At 40.4% G+C, this 19,221-nt stretch overlaps 1 protein-coding gene across 1 annotated transcript in view; it reads left to right on the top strand.

Moving 5' to 3' along the window:
- The window catches only part of LOC137646645 (galactosylgalactosylxylosylprotein 3-beta-glucuronosyltransferase P-like), a 124,265-nt gene that overhangs the window by 95,553 nt on the left and 9,491 nt on the right, over window positions 1–19,221 (top strand). The window contains exons 4-6 of the mRNA XM_068379750.1: window positions 4,435–4,589; window positions 12,930–13,217; window positions 16,458–16,624. Coding sequence (XP_068235851.1) covers window positions 4,435–4,589; window positions 12,930–13,217; window positions 16,458–16,619 — 605 coding nt within the window. The 3' untranslated portion in view covers window positions 16,620–16,624. The remainder of the gene's footprint in view (window positions 1–4,434; window positions 4,590–12,929; window positions 13,218–16,457; window positions 16,625–19,221) is intronic.

Below are 19,221 nucleotides of genomic sequence, written 5' to 3' on the forward strand. Positions count from 1 at the left end.
ATCCCCGGGCTTCTACAACCGTCTCTTTCTGGTGGCCAAGAAGACAGGAGGTTGGAGACCGGTGCTGGACGTCAGCGCGCTCAATGCGTATGTCACCAAGCAGACGTTCACGATGGAGACGACGAAGTCGGTCCTAGCAGCGGTCAGGCAGGAGGACTGGATGGTCTCGTTGGACTTGAAAGATGCCTACTTTCACGTTCCTATTCATCCAGACTCCCAACCTTTCCTGAGATTCGTTTTTGGAAAGGTTGTCTACCAATTCCAAGCCCTGTGTTTTGGCCTAAGCACAGCTCCTATGGTGTTCACGCATCTGATGAGGAATATAGCAAAATTCCTCCACTTATCGGACATCAGAGCCTCCCTCTACTTAGACGACTGGCTGTTGAGAGCCTCCACGAGTCGTCGCTGTCTGGAGAGTCTCAACTGGACTTTGGACTTAATCAGAGAACTGGGTCTGTTAGTCAACATAGAAAAGTCTCAGCTCATTCCCTCCCAATCCATTGTGTACCTGGGAATGGAGATTCGGAGTCAGGATTTTCGGGCTTTTCCATCGGCCCCCAGGATAAGCCAAGCCCTAGAGTGCATCATGAGCATGCTGAAGAGGAGCAGTTGCTCGGTGAGACAGTGGATGAGTCTCACAGGGACCCTTTCATCACTGGCCCTGTTCGTCGAGCTAGGGAGACTCCACCTCCGCCCTCTTCAATTCCATCTTGCAGCTCATTGGGACAAGGGTTTGACTCTCGAAGCAGTCTCTATCCCAGTCACCAAAGAGATGAAGACCACTCTCTTGTGGTGGAAGCACAATCTCCTTCTCAGGGAGGGCCTATCGTTGGCTATTCAGACCCCCAATCTTCATCTCTTCTCAGATGCATCGGACTCGGGCTGGGGTGCAACCTTGAACGGACGGGAATGTTCGGGAACGTGGAACGAGGAACAGGGAACGCTCCACATCAACTGCAAGGAGCTACTAGCAGTTCAATTAGCCCTGCTGAACTTCAAGTCCCTCCTGCTAGGCAAAGTGGTGGAGGTGAACTCAGACAACACCACAGCCTTGGCTTACATCTCCAAGCAAGGAGGGACCCATTCGAGGAGCCTATACGAGATCGCAAGGGACCTCCTCATTTGGTCAAGAAGTCAAAACCTCACTTTGGTCACGAGGTTCATTCAGGGCAATATGAACGTCTCAGCAGATCGCCTAAGCAGAAGGAATCAGGTCATTCCCACGGAATGGACCCTCCACAAGAGTGTGTGCAACAGACTTTGGACCTTGTGGGGTCAACCTACCATAGATCTGTTTGCCACCTCCATAACCAAGAGACTTCTGCTGTACTGTTCCCCAGTTCCAGACCCTGCAGCAGTTCATGTGGATGCTTTTCTACTGAACTGGTCCCATCTCGACCTTTACGCATTCCCACCGTTCAAGATAATAAACAAAGTTCTGCAGAAATTCATCTCGCACGAAGGGACACGGCTGACGCTGGTTGCTCCCCTTTGGCCTGCAAGAGAATGGTTCACAGAGGTACTTCAATGGCTAGTCGACATCCCCAGGACTCTACCTCTAAGAGTGGACCTTCTACGTCAACCTCACGTAGACAGGTTGCACCCAAACCTCCACGCTCTTCGGCTGACTGCCTTCAGACTGTCGAAAGATTCGCTAGAGCTAGAGGCTTTTCGAAGGAGGCAGCCAGTGCGATTGCCAGAGCAAGAAGGGTTTCCACTCGTAGAGTCTACCAATCTAAGTGGGAAGTCTTCCGGAGCTGGTGTAGAGCCAATTCAGTATCCTCTACCAATACCTCTGTGACCCAAATAGCTGACTTCCTTTTACATCTTAGGAATGAGAGATCCCTTTCAGCCCCTACGATTAAAGGGTATAGGAGTATGTTGGCTTCAGTTCTCCGCCACAGAGGTTTGGACCTTTCTTCCAACAAGGACCTTCAAGACATCCTTAAGTCTTTTGAGACGTCTAAAGAGCGTCGTCTATCCACTCCAGGCTGGAACCTAGACGTAGTCTTAAGGTTCCTTATGTCACCTAGGTTCGAACCTCTCCAGTCAGCTTCCTTCAAGGACCATACCCTCAAGACTCTTTTTCTCGTCTGCCTTGCAACAGCTAAGAGAGTCAGTGAGGTTCATGCCTTCAGCAAGAACATTGGTTTCACGACCGAATCTGCAACATGTTCTTTTCAGCTCGGATTCCTAGCAAAGAACGAACTTCCTTCACGTCCTTGGCCTAGATCGTTTGAAATACCTAGCCTCTCCAACATGGTAGGTAACGAACTAGAGAGAGTTCTTTGCCCTGTCAGAGCTCTCAAGTATTATCTTAATAGGTCTAAACCTATTCGAGGACAGTCAGAAGCCTTATGGTGTGCCATCAAGAAACCTTCGAGGCCCATGTCCAAGAACGGGGTTTCGTATTATATAAGGCTTCTGATTAGAGAAGCCCATTCTCACTTAAAGGAGGAAGACCTTGCATTGCTGAAGGTAAGGACCCACGAAGTAAGAGCCGTAGCTACTTCGATGGCCTTTAATAAAAACCGTTCTCTGCAGAGCATAATGGATGCAACCTATTGGAGGAGCAAGTCAGTGTTTGCATCATTTTATCTTAAAGATGTCCAGTCTCTTTACGAGAACTGCTACACCCTGGGACCATTCGTAGCAGCGAGTGCAGTAGTAGGTGAGGGCTCAGCCACTACATTCCCTTAATCCCATAACCTTTTTTAACCTTTCTCTTGAATGCTTTTATTGTTGTTTTTATGGTTGTTACGGTAGGCTAAGAAGCCTTCCGCATCCTTTTGATTTGGCGGGTGGTCAATTCATTCTTGAGAAGCGCCTGGGTTAGAGGTTGTGTAGAGGTCCTTTAGTAGGGGTTGCAGCCCTATATACTTTAGCACCTTTGAGTTGATTCAGCCTCCAAGAGGAACGCTGCGCTCAGTAAGGAAGACGAACTTAAAAAAGAGGCAGAGTAACGGTTCAATTCGACTTCCTTACCAGGTACTTATTATTTCATTGTTATTTGAGATAACTGTTATATGAAATATGGGATACTTAGCTATCCTTTAATCTTGTACACTGGTTTTCACCCACCCCCCTGGGTGTGAATCAGCTACATGATTATCGGGTAAGTTTAATATTGAAAAATGTTATTTTTATTAGTAAAATAAATTTTTGAATATACTTACCCGATAATCATGATTTAATCGACCCTCCCTTCCTCCCCATAGAGAACCAGTGGACCGAGGAAAAATTGAGGAGGTGTCAACAAGAAGTACTATAGTACCTGGCCACAGGTGGCGCTGGTAAGTACACCCCCTTCTAGTATTGTGATAGCTGGCGTATCCCTCCATAGAATTCTGTCGGGCAACGGAGTTGACAGCTACATGATTATCGGGTAAGTATATTCAAAAATTTATTTTACTAATAAAAATAACATATTTGAAGAAATTGTTTCTTTGAAGGGTTTGAAGGGCACTCATGAATGACAGAGGCAAGGGACAGTAACAATGTCCTAGAAACTGACCAGATATATGATCTGTGCATCTAGCTAGGACCAGAGAGGGCCAGGCAATGGCTGCTGATGACTTCATTAAAGCCCTATACCTAGCTCACAAGAATTGTGAGGGTGCAGACAATACAAGAGACTATTGAGCTTGAGTGGAAAGGCCACTAGACACTCTATCAGCTTATGATCCTATAATTTTTAGTCTATTGTTACAGATTTACTTTCATCATACATACATACATACATATACCAAGGCACTTCCCCCAATTTTGGGGGGTAGCCAACATCAAACAAATGAAACAAAAAAGGGGACCTCTCCTCTCTATGTTCCTCCCACCCTGACAAGGGACTCAACCGAGTTCGGCTGGTACTGTTAGGGTGCCACAGCCCACCCTGCTGAATCCCCTACTGCTGCTACCTCCGCGGTCATTCAAGGCACTTTCATATTGCGGTTATTTATGGAACTCTGCTACCAATATTTTTAAGATACTGTAGTATAGTGCCTTAGTTCATAGACCTCAAACTTTTTCTTTTTACACTGTCCTGAGGGTTTTTTAGTTATGCAAATACTTTATTTGTATTGTATTCTATTAACTCTTTTACCCCCAGGCTATTTGGAAATTTCCAACCCTTAACCCCCAGGGGGTTATTTTTTTCCCAGCACATTTTGCAGTATATTTTTTTTAAATTGCTCTAACAGCCTTAATTGTTGTCATAGAGAGGTCAGGTTGGTCTCATTCTCTTGGAAAATGCCTGAATTTTCTCATAAAATTATCAAAAATATGAAGAAAAAAAAAATTCTTATAGCATTTTTTCAAGGACGTACCGGTACGTCCATGGGGGTAAAGGGATGGCTTTTGTGAAACGTACCAGTACGTCCTTTTGGGGGTAAAAGGGTTAAAGTGTTTGTCAGAATTTATAGTATTTTTGTATTTCAGTTCAAATGCCTGCAAAGTACCAGAAAGTCAAGAACAAACCAAGAGGAGTCGCAAATAGACTGGCAGGGTTAGATTGGATTCGCGCAAATGCCAAAGATGGCGTTTTGTATTTTGCTGATGATGACAACACTTACGACATCAGACTCTTTGAACAAGTAGGTATAATCGGCTTCTTTTAATAACACACTTTGGAGTGCAATCTGTAAAGCTTTAGTCTTCTATTCTATCTATTCCAAAATTAGTGTTTCGTAGAAATAAAAATCTCACTTGTTTTTAATCACCTTTAACCTAAATCTACAGTGAATTGGTGAGGAAAACACCTGAATTATGATAGACACAGAGCAGTAGGCCATGCTTCTGGTCCTTTGCAGAATTTCAAGAAGTCTTGATTAGTGTTATGCTGTATCTATAAAAAGGAATGAGATATAATTTTACTATACTCAATATTTTCTGTATGTTGTATTTTATTCCAGCTAATGAAATAGTGTATACCTGGTGGTGGTTGTGTTTTTTTTTTTTTTTTTTTTTTTTTTTTTTTTTTTTTTTTTTTTTTTCTCCATAGTGTCAATTTGAACATACATACATATACCAAGGCACTTCCCCCAATTTTGGGGGGTAGCCGACATCAACAAATGAAACAAGACAAAAAAGGGGACCTCTACTCTACTCTCTACGTTCCTCCAGCCTAACAAGGGACTCAACCGAGTTCAGATGGTACTGCTAGGGTGCCACAGCCCACCCTCCCACATTATCCACCACAGATGAAGCTTCATAATGCTGAATTCCCTACTGCTGCTACCTCCGCGGTCATCTAAGGCATTGAAGGCAGCAGCAGGGCCTACCGGAACTGCGTCACAATCGATCGCCATTCATTCCTATTTCTAGCACGCTCTCTTGCCTCTCTCACATCTATCCTCCTATCACCCAGAGCTTTCTTCACTCTATCACAGCAACAATTTGAACATAAGTACTATATTCCACTGGATAAAGTTTTCCTCTCAAATACTGCTATTGATTGATTATTCTGCTTGTATTTTGAATGAGATATTACCACTAGAGGATTACATTTATTAATTGTCTTTCATCCAATTTGGAATTTGGTCATAGAATGATCATGACATTTTTTTTTCATTGAGAGTGACTGGTTACATACAGTATTTTATACTGTAGCATATAAAGTTTCTTGTCTGAATTCAAGTATGTATTCATGTTTTTTATCTTTAAGCACATCCATTAACTATAAATGTAAAGAAAACATAATTTGGTGTTGATATGGGGCTTTGCAGAAAGTATTTCCCTATTCTATATAGGCTTAGCAAGGACCAAAGAATATGTTGAAAGTGCAGTAGAAGCAGCGTGTGTCTGTAAGTTGCATGACCAGTGTTTTTTAGTGATCCTTAACCCTTCTACCCCCAAAGGACATACTGGTACGTTTCACAAAACTCATCCCTTTACCCCCATGAACGTACCGGTACAGTACGTCCTTGCAAAAAACTGCTTTTTACATTTTTTTTTTTTGCATATGTCTGATAATTATTTGAGAAACCTCAGGCATTTTCCAAGAGAATGAGACCAACCTGACCTCTCTATGACAAAAATTAAGGCTATTGGAGCAATTTTGAAAAATATACTGCAAAATGTGCTTGAAAAAAAAAATAACCCCTGGGGGTTAAGGGTTGGAAAGTTCCAAATAGTCTGAGGGTAAAAGGGGTAAATAGAGGAATGGAAAACCTCTTATATGTTTATAGTCCATTGTACTTCTTGCATGGGAAGTTCTAGAATCGTCTATCATTGCTTAGATGATTGAGAGACAAATATTTATTGTCCTTAGTGGGTCTATATCATTGAGGGACTTTTTGCTTTGCCATTGTTGTCGTCTGTCTTAATCCCCTTTTAAGCAGTGACTGAAACTAGTCCAGAAGTCGCTTCTCATACTGAAAAGCCATACAGAAGGTCATCAACTTACAAACTTATTGGTTCGAAGAAGCTGTTTGTAAGTCGTTATATTTTCAAGTCCAATTTTGATAAATTATGGCTTAGGGTAAGCCTAACCTGACTCCCATGCCTATGATTTCAAGCTACAAAAGTCAACAAATAGCTTTCATATGAAATAGATATCATGTTATTAAAAATGTTCTTTTGCTTACTGTATTAAATGATGTAATATTTATATTAAAGTATTTCTTCATCTTTTAGATGAAGTACCAGCCGAACTCGGTTGAGTCCCTTGTCGGGCTGGGAGGAACGTAGAGAGATGTCCCCTTTTCTGTTTCATTTGTTTGATGTCAGCTACCCCCCAAAATTGGGGGAAGTGGCTTGGTATATGTATGTATTTCTTCATCTTTGTTATTTTTAGTTGGATTTGTGTTTGTGTCCCGAATGTTTGTAAGTTGAGAATCTTCTGTAAGTAAGAATTTATGCCAACTCTTCAAGTTCTTTCCAGCATATCTGGTCTCCCAGCTCATCTGCATTGCTTTCTGTTTATTTCATCCATTTAAAGGTTTAAAAGTCGCTCATGAATGGCAGAAACAAGGGACAGTGACATTGCTCTAGCAAGCAGGACAATGCCCTAGAGACTGGCCATATATCATATGATCAGCGCTCAAGCCTCCACTCCACCCAAGCTAGGACTAGGGAGGGCCAGGCAGTGGCTACTGATGACTCAGCTGATAGACCTATAGGCTCCCCCCAACCCCAGCTCACAAGGATGGTAAGGTTGCAGACACTAATGGCACTAACAATTCTGAGCGGGACTCGAAACCCCGTCTGGCAAACACCAGGCAGAGACGCCACCAATCAGGCCACAGCAACCCATAAAACCCATTTCATGTGATGTTATCTTTCATTGGAGGAGCAGAAGTTGTTATTCTCGTGAATGACTTTTTTTTTTATACAATTGCATCTAGTTTGACAAGGATCCTATCTGGAGAAGATTGCTTTTGCTTGTTCAAAAATGGCTTGAAGATGGGTAAAAATAACATGGACACATTTTGAAAATTTTTTGTGTGGCATATAGTCACTGGAGACTGATTTTATGCAAGTCTTGTTTGTACTTGATCACAAAAATGAGCATACGGAGTGAAATTTTTGCTTGCAGATCAATACAATGCTCATATACTGATTTGAATTTTTATTCTCGTACAGTACAGGGTAGCGATTTGCTCATATTCAAAGTTACTCGTAAACCAAGGTACTACTGTACAGTATACTTATACACATGAAAAATATTGTAAATTTTGTACTCTTAATACAAATTACTACATTATATATTTATACTCGTAATACTCCATTTGATATAGCAGTGTTAAGTGGTAGCTGATGAACAAAATCAAGAAACAACTGGAAATACTTTGTGATTAGACTACAAAATCTAAATGTTGGTTGCTGTACATAAGAATGTTAGAAGTGATGATGGACAACTTTTATGATGAAGAGGTTGCTAACAAACAATTTTATATCTTCGGGAGAAGCAAAAAGTTTGATTCAGAAGATGAAAGACGATTAATGTCTAGTAGATGAGAAGAAAGCACCTTGGAGTGGTTAATGATGTTTGATTCATCATAAAAAAATGACAATACCTGTACAGTACTTTTGTGGTAGTTTAGAATGAAGACTATATTAAGGAAAAGATAACAAAAAGGGCAACACATCCAGACTCCATGGTTGTGATCGATATTCTTGCCTATATAAACAAGAGTTAAAAAAGATGGCCACGAATAGAGAACTATGGTGGGTGACTAATTCATGAAAGGACGTGCCCTAGGGCAGAACAATATAGTAGTAGTAGTAGTAGTAGTATCGTCGGCATGTACTCGTATCCGAATATCATAGTTTTCAGTCCCAATAGAAGGTTGAGTAGAGGAGAGGGTCATAGTAGGTTAATTATTGTTAGGGTGGTGAGCCTTCTTATGGCTCGTGAGACCAATTCGTGTCCTGAATAATAGAGGGCATTGATCACACTGGATTGTGGGCGATGGTTGTGGTTGATTTTCTCTTTCTGCCCCTTGCTGTCGTTTAGCTAATAGGTTGGCTCTTCTGTTCTCTTCAAAGAGGTCCGTGCCCTCTAACCTTGCATCTCCACTTGTTCCTGTTGCTTGTATTAGTAGTATATAAACATCACAAAAGAATTAGGTGAAAGAATATCGTTACATGCATAGTAAACATCAGGGAACCATCAGACGTTGAGATGATACACTGGTTCCTCTTATTAACCCTTTTACCCCCAGGCTATTTGGAAATTTCCAACCCTTAACCCCCAGGGGGTTATTTTTTTCCCAAAATATTTTGCAGTATATATTTTTTTAATTGCTCTAACAGCCTTAATTTTTGTCATAGAGAGGTCAGGTTGGTCTCATTCTCTTGGAAAATGCCTGAATTTTCTCAAAAAATTATCAAAAATATGAAAAAAAAACATTTATAGCATTTTTTTGGAAGGACGTACCGGTACGTCCATGGGGGTAAAGGGATGGCTTTTGTGAAACGTACCAGTATGTCCTTTTGGGGGTAAAAGGGTTAAGTGAGCACAGGCCTCTACAAGATGCACCTGGCATGTTTTGTTCATGTACTGAAGGAGGTTCTTAGTAAAGGGAACTGAAGTAGAGACAGAATCTGTAGATTCTACCTTGGCAAGTCTTATCAAAGGTTTATAAGTGTGCTTTACCCAGATTCACTAGGTCTCTTGATGGATTTATTATTTGGTTAGTTTACCATTTTCTATGCTTAAGTTTGAGGCAATAATTGTTTGACAGACAAAATTGTTGCAGTTTCGGCCTCATGTATGGCTGATAGAAAGCTTGATATGAGAATTTGTGTTGATTTAAATAAATAAAGTAGATGTATCGCATACAACTCATGGAGGATTGTCATTGCTGGATGGTACACAGACTCATGCAATATATGAATTTTAGAATATACTTTCCCTTGTTTGAACCTTGTTTTCAATTTGTGCATCATTGCAAAGGTACTTCATTACTTGTTGATTTTAGATTTAACGTTACTAAATATTGTAAATGATTCTAAAAGATTAATTCCTGAAACTGGTTTTAGAAGGTATTCAAGACCTTAAACTTATATAATATGCGTAAATCATTTTAAGGGTTTATTATGATTTATGTAATAGTCAGGAATGTATACTCTAAGTACAACTGTACATTAATGTTCGTTAATGTCTATGGCAACCTGTGGAAGAGAGAGAGGAAACAACCTCTCTCTCGAAGCCAAAGAGAAAAAGTGACTAGTTTCACCACTCTGTGAGTATATATACAGGTGGCTGGTACCACTAGTCACCCCCAGCCCAGGCTCCCGGTAGGGTTGCCACCTCACACCAAAAAGTCTAATTGGCTACTTCCAGCTTTGCCGAAAGATATATCCATATACTGTATAAGTAATTCCAGGTTTGTATTAGTTAGGGAAAAATACAAATTATCTATTTATTGCTGAGTGAATGGATGACAGGTAAAGTAGTGGAATGGAAGGAGATATCATCTAGGTTAATGTGGGTAAGGGTTAGGTTGGGTAGGGAATGTTGGGCGTTTGTCAGTGCGTATGGGCCAGGTAGTGAGAAAAGTGAAGAAGATCGGAATGAGTTCTGGAATGATTTAACTAGGTGTGTAGAAGGACTGGGTAGAAGGAATTATGTAGTTGTTATGGGTGACTTAAATGCTAGAGTGGGCGCTGGAGAGGTAGAAGGTGTCATTGGTAAGTATGGCGTACCAGGTGAAAATGAGAGTGGTGAGAGACTGGTAGACATGTGTGTTGAACAAGAGATGGTAATAGGTGCTAGCTTCTTTAAAAAGAAAGATAAGAATAAGTATACATGGGTAAGAGTGGCAAATGGAAGAGTAGTAGAAAGGGCATTAATGGATTATGTGTTGGTAACTAAAAGAATGTTTGGAAGATTGAAAGACGTGCACGTGTTTAGGGGTATGGCTAACGGTATGTCTGATCATTTTTTGGTGGAAGGAAAATTAGTTGTAGCAAAAGAGTGGGGGAATAGAGTAGGTGGATGTAAAAGGGAGGTAGTGAGGATTGAAGAGCTAATAAAACCGGGGGTAAAAAGTAAATATCAGGAAAGGTTGAAAATGGCATATGATGAGGTGAGAGTAAGAGAAACTGGTAATTTAGAGGAGGAATGGAAGTTAGTAAAAGAAAATTTTGTTGGGATTGCAAGTGATGTATGTGGCAAGAAGGTTGTTGGAGGCAGCATGAGGAAGGGCAGTGAATGGTGGAATGAAGGAGTGAAGGTGAAAGTGGAAGAGAAAAAGAGGGCTTTTGAAGAATGGCTGCAGAGTAATAGTATAGAGAAGTATGAAAAATATAGAGAGAAAAAGGTGGAAGTAAAGCGCAAGGTACGTGAGGCAAAGAGGGCAGCTGACCTGAGGTGGGGTCAGGGATTGGGTCAGTCATATGAAGAGAATAAGAAGAAGTTTTGGAAAGAAGTGAAGAGAGTAAGGAAGGCTGGCGCAAGAATTGAAGAGACAGTGAAAGATGGAAATGGAAGGTTGTTAAAAGGAGAGGAGGCAAGGAAAAGGTGGGCGGAATATTTTGAAAGTTTGCTGAATGTTGAGGATAATAGGGAGGCAGATATAATTGCTGTTCCAGGTGTTGAGGTGCCAGTGATGGGAGGTGAGAATGAGAGAGAGATAACAATAGAGGAAGTGAGGAGAGCACTAGATGAAACGAGAGTAGGAAAAGCATCTGGTATGGACGGTGTGAAAGCTGAGATGTTGAAGGAAGGGGGTGTGACTGTACTTGAATGGTTGGTGAGATTGTTTAATATGTGTTTTGTGTTGTCAATGGTACCAGTAGATTGGGTTTGTGCATGTATTGTACCACTATATAAGGGTAAGGGAGATGTGCATGAGTGTTGTAATTCAAGAGGTATTAGTTTGTTGAGTGTAGTTGGAAAAGTGTATGGTAGAGTACTGATTAATAGGATTAAGGATAAAACAGAGAATGCAATCTTGGAAGTACAGGGTGGTTTTAGAAGAGGTAGGGGTTGTATGAATCAGATTTTTACAGTTAGGCAGATATGCGAGAAATATTTAGCAAAAGGTAAGGAGGTGTATGTTGCGTTTATGGATCTGGAGAAAGCATATGATAGAGTTGATAGGGAAGCAATGTGGGATGTGATGAGGTTATATGGAGTTGGTGGAAGGTTGTTGCAAGCAGTGAAAAGTTTATACAAAGGTAGTAAAGCATGTGTTAGAATAGGAAATGAAGTGAGTGATTGGTTTCCGGTGAGAGTGGGGCTGAGACAGGGATGTGTGATGTCGCCGTGGTTGTTTAACTTGTATGTTGATGGAGTGGTGAGAGAGGTGAATGCTCGAGTGCTTGGACGAGGATTAAAACTGGTAGGCGAGAATGACCATGAATGGGAGGTAAATCAGTTGTTGTTTGCGGATGATACTGTACTGGTAGCAGACACAGAAGAGAAGCTTGACCGACTAGTGACAGAATTTGGAAGGGTGTGTGAGAGAAGGAAGTTGAGAGTTAATGTGGGTAAGAGTAAGGTTATGAGATGTACGAGAAGGGAAGGTGGTGCAAGGTTGAATGTCATGTTGAATGGAGAGTTACTTGAGGAGGTGGATCAGTTTAAGTACTTGGGGTCTATTGTTGCAGCAAATGGTGGAGTGGAAGCAGATGTACGTCAGAGATTGAATGAAGGTTGCAAAGTGTTGGGGGCAGTTAAGGGAGTAGTAAAAAATAGACGGTTGGGCATGAATGTAAAGAGAGTTCTATATGAGAAAGTGATTGTACCAACTGTGATGAATGGATCGGAGTCGTGGGGAATGAAAGTGATGGAGAGACAGAAATTGAATGTGTTTGAGATGAAGTGTCTGAGGAGTATGGCTGGTGTATCTCGAGTAGATAGGGTTAGGAACGAAGTGGTGAGGGAGAGAACGGGTGTAAGAAATGAGTTAGCGGCTAGAGTGGATATGAATGTGTTGAGGTGGTTTGGCCATGTTGAGAGAATGGAAAATGGTTGTCTGCTAAAGAAGGTGATGAATGCAAGAGTTGATGGGAGAAGTACAAGAGGAAGGCCAAGGTTTGGGTGGATGGATGGATGGTGTGAAGAAAGCTCTGGGTGATAGGAGGATAGATGTGAGAGAGGCAAGAGAGCATGCTAGAAATAGGAATGAATGGCGAGCGATTGTGACGCAGTTCCAGTAGGCCCTGCTGCTTCCTCCGGGGCCTTAGATGACCGCGGAGGTAGCAGCAGTAGGGGAGTCAGCATTATGAAGCTTCATCTGTGGTGGAAATGTGGGAGGTTGGGCTGTGGCACCCTAGCAGTACCAGCTGAACTCGGTTGGGTCCCTGATTAGGCTGAAGGAACATAGAGAGTAGAGGTCCCCTTTTTGTTTTGTTTCATTGTTGGTGTCGGCTACCCCCCAAAATTGGGGGAAGTGCCTTGGTATATAGATAGATAGATTTTTATCATTAAATACTATTTGAAATGTATTCTATTAAAATTATCTCTTTCCCTTCTTTGACAGATGCGATGGACTAGGGGAGTATCCATGTTTCCAGTCGGACTTGTTACGAAGTTAGGGGTATCAACGCCAATAGTAAAAGATGGGAAAGTTGTGGGTTTTTACGATGGTTGGATTGCCAAGCGTAAATTTCCCATAGACATGGCTGGATTTGCAGTCAATGTTCAGTATTTCCTACAGAGACCAAATGCTACCATGCCATTTAAAGTTGGCTATGAAGAAGACGGATTTGTGATAAGCTTGGGGATCAAACCTGCCGAAATAGAGCCATTAGCTTATAATTGCACAAAGGTAAGCGATGCGAATGCCGGTAGTATGTGAAGTTATGCCTATGTAACCTTTATACATATTTAAAGCTATGCTTTTGTCATTACTGTTGCATGTAACCTTGCAAGAGATTTAATATCCATTGGGAAGTCCTCTATTATGCTAACTTATTTAATATTAAGGCCTTTTAACAAATTACCTAACACACAATCTTTATATTCTTCCTTGTTTGGCACAAGTTAATCAGGGCTAGTGGCTTTTGTTTAGTCTATTTTTCCCTTTACTAACCACGTTCCTTTGGTCACAGAACTAGAATATAATTCAAACTCAAATCTCTTGTAAGTACACATGTTCTACTGAAGAAAGGTTTTGATGATTCCCAGCGTAGATTCTGGTCAACTGTAAGAAGACTTGTTACACCCTTTGCTTCCTTCAAAGGGTCAGTTGCCCATTAAGTTGAATTAATCCTCAAAGAACCCCTTGTCATTGATCCTAGGTGTATGGAAGCATTCTGAATTTGCATTAATTAATTCAAATCTGAATTCAGTTCTCAGTTAAAGAAAATTTAGATTTGGTAGATGTATTTTTCAACTAGTTAGAATCAATGTTTATGAAATAAGTACAACATTGTCTACCTTCCAAAAGCTGTTGAATTGGTCCAACTTGCCTCTAGTCGATTTCGTTACTAGTGAAGACTGAGCAGCCTGTCCCAGATGTATCATACTCTTGTAACATTTATATAAATTCCCAAGCAGACTGAAATGGTGTTATGAGGAATCTCTTGGACTTGAATTGGTCTCCAATTGTATAATAGTGTTAAGCCTGTTGTTTCTTTGAATGAGAATCTAGTTGGCATAATTGATAGGCGTATCCCTTTTCGTGTGCTAAAGTATTGAGTGAAAGATAGTTATGAATTCTCAGTCAGCCATCCTTTTAGCAACCTTCAAGTATAGGCCTTGAGATAATTAAGACTACTTACTTTGGAAGGCTAACAGATCAGATTTGACTTGGAATAACTATACTGTACTCAGCTTAGAGCTTTTGCTCAGAGAGTTTATGCCTCAACTGAAAAGGAATACAATTAAATCATAAAAGAAACCATTTCTGGTACAACCCAGGAACATAAGTGGTAGGCTACCTTTAAATCTGCACTTTTTTGGTGTAGACGCAACAGTTCCACCTTTACTTAAACCAGATGGCTCTGTCACTCACTGTCCAAAGGAAAAGGCAATCCTTTTGGCTGATGTGTTTGACAGTGAGCAGAGTAATGAGAAACTTGATCTTCCTCATTTCTATTTATCTGAGGCTAAACTAACTAGTTTAGCTGTTAGATCTAGTGAAATTAAAGCTCTCTTGATGGACTTTGATGCTTATAGAGGTGTAAACCTAGTGGATATTTTTTGTTTTTGTTTTTTATAAAGGTTCCAGATTTCTTAGCTCCAAAGGTATCTGTTATTTCGCACAAGTTAGCAAGAAGAGGAGCTTTTAGTACTAGTTAGAGCATTGGTTATGTTACTCCATTATGTCAATTCATTTGTGGTAGCTTGAGTCCAACTGATTGCCGCCCATTTTCCATAACTCCCATTTTATCTAGTTTTTGAATGCTTTTTGGCCAAACATCTAAATTGGTTTGCGGAAGGTAATCATCTATTCCCTAGTTAGAAATTTGGTTTTCGTAAAGGCCTTGGTGCATGTGATGCCCTTCTTCCAGTCTCCAATGCTTTACTTAAATTCCTTGATTGTTGTCAGGAAGTTCGTGTGATTGGCCCTGATTTTAGTGCCGAATTTAATCATGAGGCCCTTGTTTTCAAACTCAAACAGTTGGAAGTGGTTGGGTCTTTCCTTAGTATCATTACTGAATTTTTAAGTAATAGATCGCAAAATCTAACCGAGGCCCCTTGCATCAATAGGCGTAGCAGATGATGATGATGAGATCGTAAAGAGTTGTTATTGATGGGCACTGTAGTAAGTATAGGAATATGGTATCTGGTGTTCCTCAGGGTAGTGTTCTTGGCCCATTACGTTTCATACTACAGTATACTGTATATACACGACAGGTGATTTGACCTAGAAAACAAGCTCGTTGCATATGTAGATGATGCTACTCTGCATCAATTCTATTTCCTCAATGTAGATCTGGGGTGGCTGAATTCCTTAATAGAGATCTGGCTGAAATTAGTGCATGGTGCAAATTATGGGACATGAAGTTGAATCCTGGTAAAACTTAAAGTATGATTGTAAGTAGGTTGTGGACAGTGGCTTCTCAACATCCAGTTCTCAGCATTGGTAATGCTATTTTAACACTGTATGGCTTTTAAAATTTTAGGTATGATTCTCAACAGCAAATTTACTCTTGAAAAACATATTAGATCTGTCTCTTCTTCAATTTCACAAAAAATTGGCTTATTTAGCTAGTCTTGTAAGATTCTCGGTGATCAATCTATTCTCAAGAAGTGTTTTAATTTTTTGTTTTGAATATTCTTACTGTGTCTAGTCTTCAGCTGCTAGCTAAACTCTCATCTTAATTTTTTGGGCAGGAACTTACAGTCTATTAAATCTTTTATTACTGATCTAGATACTGTATTAATCTCTGGGACCATCATCCAATTACTGTAGTTAGTTATGCATGTTGTAGGAGATATTTCATAATTCTTACCATCCTTTACATTCGCGTCTTCCCGGACAATACCATCCTGTTCATAATGATGAGTATGCAGTTAATTCCAAGTCTGGTACAGTGGAACTTGATAAGTTCGAACTTGCTGCAAATGCTTTTCTGTTGAACAGGTTAACATAAATGTCTTTTAATTGTTTAATAGTTTTTATAACTATTTAAAGTGGTTACTAATCTTGATCATTCATATTTTATATTTCTCATTTATTTTTTATTCAATACAATATTTTCCTATTTCCTTTCTGAACTGTGCTACTATCCCTCATGGAGCCCTAGAGATTTTACAGTAACATTCTGGTTGCAGCTTGGCTAGTAATACAAATTATGTCTTTGCTAATAAAAATATCTTGGGCAGTCACTGACCAGTTATGTGTAAAGTCACTAATCTCAATAAATCCATTAGCTGTAAATAGGCAGATAACCTGGTTCCATCTGTGACCTTATTACCATACATGAATTTGAAGCTCTTTAGTATTCTTACCCTATATGAAAATAGCTGAGTATTTGATTCTGATTGTAATATTATCTTGAGCTAGATCCTGTTCATTTCATATTTTCAAGTTCTCAATTGGCAATTTCTTTTTTTCCAGATTTGGGTGTGGCATACACAAACAAAAAAGAACAATCCAGCAACTCCTGTTGTTCAAAATAATGCCACTAAAGGGACCAACCTTGATATCATAAAAAACCTCATTTGGAAAGGAAACGGTAATGAAGCTGAAACCACACACAAAAATAAAGGAGTATCTTGAAGAAGGTAAGTTTCTTATGAATCTTTTTAATGAAATGAAAGCATAAATATTTTGGGAGGGTGTGTGTAGCTTCCAAGGGATTTCATGCAAGAGATTATAACGGGAAATTCAATACGACATAAGATGCCAAAGAAATATTGTTTCCTCTATTCTACGAAGTGTTTAATTGCCCAATGTTAGAGATTAGAACAGGGAATTCAATACGACATAAGATGCCAAAGAAATATTGTCTCCCCTATTCTAAGACCAGTGTTTGATTGTGCAATTAAAGAGATTAAAACAGAATTCAGTACGACATAAGATGCGAAAGAAATATTGTCTCACCTATTCTAAGACCAGTGTTTGTGCAAAGCACAGATTCGATGTGTATAAGGGAGACCCTCGAGTTCAGGTGCTATTAAACTTACAAGGCTCCTCCAGTGCTGAAATCATCAGGCTGTTGATGACATGTCATCACTGAGAACCATCACTGCTGCTGTAAACAATTCTACCTGAACAACAACTTGCACTTGGCTGCCATCTTTCATACTCAAAGTGAGAATCAATTGTCCTGCTTATATGAGGCTAGGGAGGAGGAATGTTCTCTGAGACCACACAACACATCCCAGAAAAATTTTTGTCCTTTATCTAATGTGCTGTGTGGTTGCCAAGGACTAATACCATCTACAACAAAGAAAGCAACTCGGTCGGGTGCATAAAGAAAAATTATCAAGGTTGATAATCTTCTCATATGGGAAAAATCTGATGAAGAAGCCAGGTGCCTGTCATTTTGTTTCTGCTGAGGGACTTGGTTGGTGTCCCTCCTTTCCTATCCAATTTCCCCCCAAAGGAGCCATGAGCGAGTCGGGTATTTGACACGCTTGGAGGTTTCAGGTAGTTTTCTAAACACCCCCATAAAGCTCTGAATGTCCTGTGATTGCATATTAGCAAAGGAAAAAACTAAGAGTAAGCAAATTTTCTCACATCGTGGCTTTTTGGAATGGAGAAAGGATCAACTTTGCCATTAGGATATGTAGAGACCTAGTTGAAGGGGTCTATGTTGGTCTTCTGAGTATGTGGATCTGTGGTGATATAATTGCAAGGTAGACACAGGTCAGAGGTTACCATCTCCTTGCCTTAAAATTTTTATATAAATAGGGTTATCCCTCAGAAGAGGCTTTTCATTTTTGGTCAACGCAAGAAAAACTATTGTCAGCATTAGGAGACGGACAGGAAGGATGGGGATAAATGATAAACTCCTCGTCTCAATGTAGTTTGGCAAGCTCAGTGGCTCTTGCTCCTGAAGCTAATGCTACTGAAAGTAGCTTCTTGTAGTAGCTTTACAGAAATTGGAGGAATTATTTATTTTACCCCCCCCCCCAAAGGCGCTCTTATATCAAGAGACTTGCAACCTGGGCACTGAAGAGATTGGTGGAGTTGGTCATTGTAAAGCAGAAGACCGAGTAATCTTGTGAAACATGTTGGAGTCTAAATCCATGTCAAAACACTGATTGTGGTTTTGTCAGTGCAAATTTATATGGTAAGAGGTCTATAGCTTCAAATCTCAGAGGTGGACCAGGAAGGAAGCCAAAAGGTTGGGGGTTTTCTGGCACGGTGACCCAATCCCTCTGTTACACGATCTATGCTTTCCATACACAGATTGTCTAGGGGAAGAAAGTCTCCACAGTCCATCATATATGTAAAAGTACTGTAGTGAGCTGAAAATTCCTTATAGTCTATAAGGAAGAAAACATTTAAGCGTGAAGGTTCCAAGTCAGAAAGGGGGAAGCGAAGATATTCGAACTCGCGTGTAGCCTCGGTCTCAGACGGTGGAGTAGTTGATACCACGGGCCATTTGGCCAATAGAGACTTACAGCACTGCTGCCCCTGAGAAGTCTTTAACAATATTTCAAGCATATAAAATGGAAATCAAGAGTAGATGGATAAATCTATGATCATCTGATCCAGGTTCAACACATCTCTTGCCCCTCTCTTAAGAATACGTGTACAGAGTCGTGTATTATTATTATTATTATTACTTACTAAGCTACAACCCTAGTTGGAAAAGCAGTATGCTATAAGCCCAGGGGCTCCAACAGGGAAAATAGCTCAGTGCGGAAAGGAAAAAAGGGAAATAAAATATTCTAAGAAGAGTAACAACAATAAATATCTCCTATATAAACTATAAAAACTTTAACAAAACAAGAGGAAGAGAAATAAGATAGGAGAGTGTGCTCGAGTGTACCCTCAAGCAAGAGAACTCAAACCCAAGACAGTGAAAGGCCATGGTACAGAGGCTATGGCTTGTGGTTCTCTTCTGTTGCATGCAGGTTAATTGAAGAACTGGGATAATCTCTTGAAAAGAGCTCTGATTCAAGGTCCATTCTGTGTCCAGAGCTGTTTGTTAGGGTAGGCCATATGCTGCTACATTGAGAGCGCCTGAAAGATAGGAGGAGAGGGACAGATCCTTCTGTTGGAACTTCATAATAGGAAGAATAACTGCATTCATCATCATATCTTCTCGCACCACTCAGTGTATCAATGGATGTATCTGTCATTTGCTTCCCTTAGATTTACATGCGAACATGCAGGTCCCAGTGGGCAGAAGTGGAGGATGTGGTCC

This window comes from Palaemon carinicauda, chromosome 9, assembly GCF_036898095.1.
Source record: "Palaemon carinicauda isolate YSFRI2023 chromosome 9, ASM3689809v2, whole genome shotgun sequence".
In the NCBI taxonomy this organism is placed as follows: Eukaryota; Metazoa; Arthropoda; class Malacostraca; order Decapoda; family Palaemonidae; genus Palaemon; species Palaemon carinicauda.